Source organism: Oratosquilla oratoria, chromosome 4 (assembly GCF_046742065.1).
Source record: "Oratosquilla oratoria isolate Oo_2021 chromosome 4, ASM4674206v1, whole genome shotgun sequence".
NCBI lineage: Eukaryota > Metazoa > Arthropoda > Malacostraca > Stomatopoda > Squillidae > Oratosquilla > Oratosquilla oratoria.
The window spans coordinates 42,115,359-42,125,358 of record NC_134780.1 but is presented as its reverse complement, the minus strand read 5'-3'; the positions used below and the strand labels follow the sequence as shown (position 1 = coordinate 42,125,358).

Sequence of the window (10,000 nt, the reverse complement as noted above, 5' to 3'; positions counted from 1 at the left end):
CTTCAGGTACATACATACATACATACATACACAACTAGGTAAATACATACATACATACGTACATACACAACTAGGTAAATACATACATACATACATATATATATATATATATATATATATATATATATATATATATATATATATATGAACCATACAATGAGACAACCCTGATAGTGACCCCCCCCAAAAAAAAAAAAAAAAAAATCTGAGTATTTGTGCCGCTAGGCAATCTTATTCGTCTGAGGGGCACCTACCAACGCTATTTAATATGGCAGAGGACGGCATGTGCTTCTTTCATAAACATTTTCTGTCTGCCGTCGTGAGATTTTATTCATCTGAGGCAACTTCCATCCACCCTCACTCCCCACGTATCGATGATGGGTCAACCACCTCGCGACCTCAGGTCAACTACCTCGCTAATCCTCCTTCCCCTTATCCCCCACTCTTCCTCCTCCCCCCACCTCGTCTACGATACAGCTATTCCGTTACCCCAAGTCGGATTGACAGCCTAAAGCCTGGCATGATCATATGTGCGTGTGTGCGTGCGTGCGTGCGTGCGTGCGTGTGCGTGTGTGTGTGTGTGCGTGTGTCTGTGTGTGTGTGCGTGTGTGTATGTGTGTGTGTGTATTCACCTTGGTCTTTGGATCACGTGCTGGACTCGTGATCGACAGCTACTTCCTTCCCGGAAGAGAGCTCAGAGCTCGTATGACCAATCTATGGGTAATGCTGTGACCTTACACGCACATACACCTCCAACACCCCGCCCACGAGAGTTGGAGTAACGACTCGAAGCGCAGCGATACTGAAATTATTTCAGGTCTGTGTGTGTGTGTGTGTGTGTGTGTGTGTGTGTGTGTGTGTGTGTGTGTGTGTGTGTGTGTGTGTACACCATTCACAACCGTGGTATCAACTCTGACACACACACACGTCCACTGGTAGCTTTCCCACCACAGTGGAAGCTCCCCCCACCCTCACCAGGGGATGGGGGCGCCATGGTCCCCCCCTATCAATTTCCACCATCACACAGACGAGGGGGAGGAGGAGGAGGGGAGGAGGGGGAGGGCGAGGGTGAGGGGGGTCCCAGACGTCTCTCGACCCCAACTGTCGCCACCATTACAAGATCGTTCGTTGGAGTTCTCCTACCACCACCACCACCACCACCACCACCACCACCACCACCACCACCACCACCGCCACCAATAACAACAACATAGGGTGGTACGTTCGACGTATGCCCTATGGTCTCTATACCTGCTCCCCCTCGCCCCCATACACACCATCACTACAAGTAGCCCATACTACACTTTGATCTTAGCCAAAAGATTGCACGGGCTCAAACAAAGCCCGTGGGGGTGATATTTCACTCCCCCCCCCCCCCAAAAAAAAAGTAGCTCGTCCTCACTTTCCTCCCATCACCGCCTCTTATGGTGTCCGGGACTCCATTTTACAGTATTCTACCTTGTCTCCTCTTCTATCAACCTCTTCTCCGAAACCCAAAACATTAGAAAATGGAGTCACTCTCTTCCCTCTTCACCCCTCTTCACCCCTCTCTCTCTCTCTCTCTCTCTCTCTCTCTCTCTTCAAACAATCCTCTCCATCTACCGAGCAAAAAAAAAAAAAAAAAAAAAAAAAAAAAACATAAGAGGGTCCGTTCACAACCGAGCCGCCTGTCAACGGAACAGATGATTCTGTTGCTAACCATAATAAACTCAACGACGCACGCCACTGCGTTGAAGATAACCATCCACTCCTCTCCGACACCCCAAACTCGGACCTCCTCCTCCTCCTCCTCCTCCTCTTCCTTGGTCGTCCAAATACCTCTCGGAGTGGAGATACACACGAAGTAGACAGATGACGTATCAAGCCAAACCATACACACATTCAAACCAGTGTGTGTGTGTGTTTCTGTGTGTGTGTGTGTGTGTGTGTGTGTGTTTCTGTGTGTGTGTGTGTGTGTGTGTGTGTGTGTGTGTGTGTGTGTGTGTGTGTGTGTACTACCTTCCCTCGCTCACATACCCAACAAAGATATACACTTAACCACGCGTTATGATATATGTGAGTGTGTGTGTGTGTGCGTGTGTGTGTGTGTGTGTGTGTGTGTGTGTGTGTGTGTGTGTGTGTGTGTGTGTGTGTGTGTGAGAGAGAGAGAGAGAGAGAGAGAGAGAGAGAGAGAGAGAGAGAGAGAGAGAGAGAGAGAGAGAACACTCATGGCTGCCCATGTGCCCCTCTACCTCCCCCTCCCTCCCCCTCTCCCCCTCCACGTGGCAGTACACGCTGACACGTCATCCCAAGTCCCACTTGAGCAAAAAGAGTCTGCTTCTGAGGGTAAGGGGGAGAGGGGGGGAGAGGGGGGAGATGGAGGGGAGGCCGGGACCACCCACCCATCCCTCCAGGAGACTGGGGGGGGAAGGGGGGAGTTTGGGCGGATGTATGGGTGCTGATGGTAGATCCGTAGATGAAAAAATATATAAAAAATAAAAGAACGAAAAACTATATGTCACTTCCTTTCCATTTCTTCTTTCTCTCTCTCTCTCGCTTTGTCTCTCTCCCTCTCTCTCTCTCGTTCTTTGCTATTAATAGATGCCACGCCCCCTACATGACGTTTTCTATGATCCCTGAAGTCACCATTTTCGACAAAGACTCTCACCATCTTCAATACAGTGAGCCCACTTCATAATCTTCCTCCTGATCACAACCACAAAATTCCATTGGCATCAGAACCACGGACCCAGGTCAGAGTGGTGTCCTCTTCGACCGCGACCCCCCCATGCATCATTCCCTCGGCTGAATAAAATCGTCTGGCGTCAGGTAGAATAAGATCCAGGATGTTGGGTTACTGTATTGATGGGGGTGAAGCCACAAAACCTCAAGGTTCCCACGGAACCTCGCTTTCTCGATGCGGAAGGCATGTACAGTTCCACCCAATTCCACGCGATACTGACAATCGGGTAATTTGGCAATAAATCGATTAATTACCTGGGTTGATACAATGGACTACAATAGCATGTCGACAGGGAAAAATATTTTCGGCTCATAACAAGGGCCGAGAGAGAATAAAACAAAAATAAGATACAATGAAATGTGATGAAATATTACGACATAATAGTTACACAAAATACCTTACGAATAAATCAGCATATACGTCTATCCAATACCATTACATATATATATATATATATATATATATATATTTATTTATATATATATATATAAGTAGATTTTAGTAGTGCTTAACATTTCGTACACTATATACGTTTTCAAAAGCAACGAAAAAAAAACGGAAATAATTTCTTGCATACAATAAATAAAGAGATAAATAAATAAATAGATAAATAAATAAATAAACAAACAAAAAAGGTAGAAGTGGGTTTCTGAGTTACAACAGATAGAGATAAGAAAACGAAAATGTTGTCATTTCGATGTCTAATTCAGATTTTTTTTTGTCATCGCTTTTGAAAATGTACATATTGTACGAAACATTAAGTACTACTAAAAGTCTATTCGTTCTTCTTCTGAGTTTATTGACTCGTATCCTTCGGACGATCGATAACGACCTGACATGGAGAAGCCAAGCCTACTGTTGGACGTCTTGAAAATCTTCATAAAATCATCAATGCAAACGTTGCTGTTTTCTTCAATGAAATCTGTGAACAGGAAAGCCTGCTGCTGAAATATGCTAATGTATGTATGTATGTATATATATATATATACATATATATATAATATATATATATATAATACATATATATATATATATATATATATATATATGAGTGGTAGGGTGATGAGAATCGTTGAAGTTTTATTTACTGACGTTTCGCTCTTAACAGAGCTTCTTCAGAGTGTACATACATGGTCAGAAAATCAACAATTTATACCTCGCATCATTCCGCGTTCCTTCCTTAACCCACCCCATCCCTCCCTCTCGTACCCGTCAACTCCCGTAGGACCATCCAGCCGGACGTTTTGGACAGCTTAATAAAACCATCCCGATGATTACAGCAGAGCTGTAAACAAGTCTGAACAGGTGTTCAATGGCACCTCCAAATGAAATAAATAACTGTTACATTAATTTAGATAATTACGTGTGGGGGCGGGGGGCGAGGTTGTTTACGCTCGTACATATGTCATTTGAATCACCCACCCTTTCTGGACGGCGTGTCATTTGTAAACAAGACAATGAATATTCAAAAAATAAATAAATAAGTACATGACAAAACGAATTAAATGAATACGAATATAAACCAAAAATGATCATGATAATAGTATTATCATTAATAATGATAATAATTCCAATAATAATGATAATAATAATAGTAATAATAATAATAATAATAACAATAATAATAATAATAACAATAATAATAATAATAATAATAATAATTATAATAATAAAAATGATCATGAAATCGCATTTCCACACCAGATGTGGTTCCCAGGGTATAAGCCCGGTTCTCCAGAACACTTCCATTAATGTCTAATATTACCGGGAAGGTGGAGATCCGGAGGAGTAGACTTCCTTTTGCTCTCCAGACATCTCCATTAAGGTCTAACATTACACGGAGATCTAAGATTTTTTTCCCTAATTGTCTATGGTTATTTGGTGGGAGTCCCGAAATCCCAGTTTACACTCCCCCAATCCCATCTCAGCATCTCGTGGATGAAGGGTCATCCCCGTATCCCGCCATACTATTTAGGCCTAAGGCAATGCAGTGAGGCACAGCACTTTGACAACAAATCCCGATAGCCGAAGATGGTTTACCCCCACCGATTCATTGACATGGCGACCCCCTTCCCCCTCCTTGCTCCATCGTCATCCACTTAAAATGTTTAATGAATCGGATGAGAAGAACATCCTTTCAAGTTGAGTCATCCATTCATCCACTCATAACCTTCCTCCATTTACTTATATTTTTTGAAACCTCTCTTCCTTGCTCGACAGACATCCCTCTTGCATCCGAATTCCTCGTCACCCCATCCATCAATCCATCTCCAAATAACAAACTTAACTGTAACACACAAATGACGATAATGGAGAGAGAGGGAGAGAAAGAGAGAGAGAGAGAGAGAGAGAGAGAGAGAGAGAGAGAGAGAGAGAGAGAGAGAGAGAGAGAGAGAGAAAGAGAGAGGGAGAGGGAGAGAGAGGGAGAGGGAGAGAGAGAGAGAGAGAGGAGAGAGAGAGAGAGGACCTTGGTCAAGGCCAAACCAGAACACCAGCCAGACCCAAACCGACCGAAGACTGGGGTCACGGTCGAACAAGACCTCGTTCATGGCCAGGGACCGGAAACTGAAGAAATCTTCTGACGTCGGGTGGCGCCGGGATCCGCTCCTGGCGACAAAGCCTCGAAGAGTGCCACGAGTGCCAAGGAGATCGAACGAAAGAGAGAAAGAGAGTGCCAACCGGGTTCAGTCGAGATGAAGCTACAGTATAAGCAGCCCCCCCGGGGGAGTGAATGAAATCGAATGACGGCAGAAAGGACGAATGGGAAAGTACCACACGGAAAGGAAGGTCTTTCTCCAGACTCGCCATCGCGTCGCACTTTACATATTTTGTTATGGTTGTCGTCAGGCGATTTTATTTAATTGAGAGGGAAATCAACGACAGTGGAGAGATTAGTGTGCTTGGGTATGTGTGTGTGATTCACCATGGTCTTGGATCACGTGTTGGACTCGTGATCGACAGCTATTTCCCTCCCGGAAGAGAGCTTAGAGATCATGTATGACCGATCTATGGGTAATGCTGTGACTTTATATGCACACACACACCCAACTCCCCGCCCACGAGAGTTGGAGTAACGGCTCGCAGCGCAGCGATACTGAAATTATTTAATCTCTGGGCGGGATTCGAACCCGGACCCCCGTAATGGCAGCTGGGAACTCTACCACGGCGGCATCGAGTCGTGTGTGTGTGTGTGTGTGTGTGTGTGTGTGTGTGTGTGTGTGTGTGTGTGTGTGTGTGTGTGTGTGTGTGTGTGTGTGTGTGTGTGTGTGTGTGTGTGTGTGTGTGTGTGTGTGTGTGTGTGTGTGTGTGTGTGTGTGTACACACAACATGTCGACAGCATTTTTCCATATATATTTTTTTCACACATCCACAAACTTTATAAAAAAAAAAAATCTTCGGCGAGCGCTTAAGGTCGAAAACATCACTTAAAATGAACAGTAAACTCACCTTTTAAAGATCGTCGGTATCCTGAACTTGAATTTGCCCATCCTTCTGGTCTACACGTCCCAGCGCAGGTCCCCGCACAGACGTACATGACGTGTACACATATCCACAGACACGTACATGGTCACTCATGGGTCCTATGTGTACAGTACAACACACTTCCTCAGACGTGTCCGACCACGCTGACCTTCATGTATGAGTCTGCCCTTCTCTCTGTCTCTCTCTCATGTCCACTACACGCCCTACCTGGACGGGGTGGACGAGGGGCGTATACACGCACACACACTTACACGCCTACACGCACGCGGCAGCCTAGTCATAGCTGTCCACTTTCTTCTGGTCGGTAAAGGAGTATAAAGATATAGTGCCTAGTGTATGTGTATATTGCCTACTGTCTGTATGTATTGCCTAGTGCATGTGCATATTGTCTAGTGCATGTATATATTGTCTGGTGTATGTATATATTCTCTAGTGTATTTATATTTTGCCGTGTGTGTGTGTGTGTGTGTGTGTGTGTTGTCTAGTGTATGTATATACTGACTAGTGTGTATATACATTACCTAGTGTATGTATGTATTGCCTAGTGAATTTATATATATTGCCTAAGGGTCACCCGGACGCAGTGACCCCGGACTCCGGACCCAGAAATAGACAATTCAATCCGGGAAAGGCATTGACGCTGACGTCATTATTGTTCCTTCTACCACTTCCGTTACTATTATCGTTATTGTCCTTATCGTTATTGTTATCGTTGTTAATTATTGGTTATTACCGTTTCTATTGTAGTTTCGAAGTTTTCGTTACTATTATTATTGCTATTATCACTAATGTTGTTTCTGTTATTATTAATTTCACTATTAGTTGACAAACTAATAGTCATGACACAGGTGCCCAGTACCATAGTACCTTGAGTTTCGGTACTATGGCACTCTGAAATCATACCTGGCCGGTTGTACCAGAATTGTGCCGAAATGTTTCGTTGAGTATGATATTTACTGCCCATAGTGAATGATCTTTTGAAAATCATATATATTTACACTAAACTATTTTGATAAGCAACAATATATATATATATATATATATATATATATATATATATATATATATATATATATATATATATATATATATACACTTGTTGGTGTAGTGGCTAGCATCTTCACTTGCGCTGAACAGAATAAAGTATTTGAAGTCAATTGAGGGGAAATGTCGAGGAAGGCTTAAAGTAAGTTATGAAAAATAAACCTAATAAAAAGAGAGGTTTAGACTGTGGTACGGAACATAAAAAGGCGTGATTACATGACTGACGTTGATAAATCGAAAGTTAAGTTTAACTAAACATTAAACGGTAACGCTTCTGTCAAAGTTAAAATTGAACGTTGCGTTAAATCAAAGGTCGCGTTGATCGGAACTTCGCGTTAAATTGAACGTTAAATCTAAATAACCTGTTGTGTTAATTTGAAGAGACAAGGTCTGGGATTAACACGAACACCATAAAATTAACACTTAACACTTGATGGATCAAGTAAGGTGTGAAATGGATTATTGCGATAATATGGATCAAATTGAACACAAAGTGGATCAAAGGACAGTGAACAAGTTCATCGCTTCACGGGGATGAACAAGCGGTACATGACTAAGTGATCCACATGGGGGCCAGGGTCAGATCCTGGGTGGCACTGAGTGCCTTGTGGATCTGTGCACACGAAAAGATTATGCGCGCGCACATGATTACGTCCTCGACGAACGCACACACGCACACACGTCTTGGACGCACGCACGAACGCACACACGTACACACATACAGAATGCATAAACACCACCCTGGTCACCTTCGGACTGACAACCCACCCCCACTCCCACCCCCTAACTCCCCAACTTTGATCAATTTACTTAATCTACCGCCACACGATTGAGTTCTCCCCCTGATATCAAGGCCTTTCGACTTCCTATATCTTATTCTGTTCACTGCTGCCAGCCGATTCGCGTCATCTCACTCACAAGTCCCATACTTATGCATCGCTGTTGCTTAGCCTTCTGTAGATAATTCCAACACTAAAATAAATCGCTAAACATCCACTAACCACCACTAGATTTCGGTTTGTAGACCAACTACGGACACTCCGTGGTCCTCTAGTGGTTCACTGGCCCATACGTAGTGGACCTCTCGCTTCAGTTGGACCACTTCGAGTGACCAGACAAACAAACAACTACATGTTAATGAGAACAAGTTTGCACGTTCGTATTGGCGCCCTTGACTTTAGAGAGTTGGTCGAACGACGTACTGCATTATGATGATGGGCGTCATCGTGCATGACTGCATGTGCATGGCAAAGATATGCAGAAGCTCGCGCGTTATCATGAGCTGCATATGCTAACGCCGCATGAGCACATGTGTATGTGCGCTCGGGACCAGGTAGTTCCCTAGTCCGCGTTCAAACCCGAACTCACATAAGCAAACAACGAAAGGCTGGGTCGCGTCTTTGAGCATCATTTCGCGTGCGCGCGCGCGCGCGTGCGAGAACGCTTCAAAGTTCCACCTCCACGCACGTCCGCGCGCGGTTACGCACGTACACGCACACACACGTACACACCGTAGCTTGTTCCTACCACGCAGGGTTCTCATCCCCCCACCCCCTTTTTCTTCACCATTTTCTACCTGTAATCAGCGTTGTTTGCCAGGTGAGGTGTGAGCCGGGGGGCGGGAGACGGGGGGTAACCCGCGTTGCTGTGTGCGTTATGTCACCGATCGATGAAAAAAAAAAAAAAAAAAATGTCCGATCTATGGATGGACGCAAGGGTCACCTTCCACCAATAGGGGTACCGGGTACGAGGAACAGGCGAGTCTGGATTCCGTAATATATCGACGGTTCGAGTGATTTCACAGAGACACAACGTCGACGAAGAACGGAAAGGGTCTGGGAGCCACGACCCCCGTCCCCCGACGTAGCGACCGATTCCTTTCTCCAGAATTCTAGATAACAATAATCATCATATTCGCGGTCTATTTGCTTTTCGGAATTGCCGATTACAGCGGAGTTGAGGAGGGACGCCTCTGGGACGGGTGGCTAGTCCCGGCCTTCCCCTCCTCCCTTCAACGCTTCACTCGCCACAGACTTGACAGACTCCAAGCGGACGGGAACCCCCGCTACCCGTGTCTCACCTCCGCGGACGCTCAGTGTCTACTGGACTGGCCCACCAACACGCCGAGCTGTAGTACCACCACCGCCACCACCATCACCACCACCACCACCACCACCACCACCCTCGATCCGCTCGCTATCCCCCCCTCCCCTCCCTCCTTCCCCTCCTCCTCCTCCTCCTCCTCCTCCTTCCCCCTTTTCCCACCACCACCATCCGTCCCTCCCCTCACTCTCTCTACCTCTCTACTTTCCTCTCTCACTACAAACTCAACGCACACGCTCTCTCTCTCTCCTTCTCTCTCTCTCTCCCTCCCTTTCTCTCTCACCCCCCCCATACACACACTCGTATACCCCCCATCACCCCCACACACTCCCTCCCCCACCTCGTCTCCCTCAACTATATACAACTTGCCCCCTCCTCCCTCCTACCTTTCGCCCCTCTCCTCTTCCCCCCACCTCCCTTCTCCAGGCTTCTCTCTCTCCCCTCCCTCCCTCCCTCCCTCCCTCCCTCCCTCCCTCCCTCCCTCCGCGTGAATCTTTCCATTCGTTAGTCTTTTGTCTGCGTCCACGACCTTCGTTAACGTCGAGGAGCGTTACCCTCCCGAGTGAGAGTACCGGGTGCGGTCCCCGGCGAGTCCCTTCGTTCCTGGCCCACGCAGACAGAGGAGGACATGGGTCTGCGTAACTCGGG

The 10,000-nt window shown here is 45.9% G+C and overlaps 1 protein-coding gene across 5 annotated transcripts in view; it reads right to left on the bottom strand.

The window, feature by feature from the left end:
• The window catches only part of LOC143024827 (uncharacterized), an 869,652-nt gene that overhangs the window by 145,111 nt on the left and 714,541 nt on the right, over positions 1-10,000 (bottom strand). The window contains exon 1 of one of the 5 annotated variants that reach the window (XM_076184083.1): positions 6,170-6,498. The exons of the other annotated variants lie outside the window; for them this stretch is intronic. Coding sequence (XP_076040198.1) covers positions 6,170-6,210 — 41 coding nt within the window. The 5' untranslated portion in view covers positions 6,211-6,498. Of the gene's footprint in view, positions 1-6,169; positions 6,499-10,000 lie in introns of those variants that run through there. 5 annotated transcript variants of the gene reach the window in all.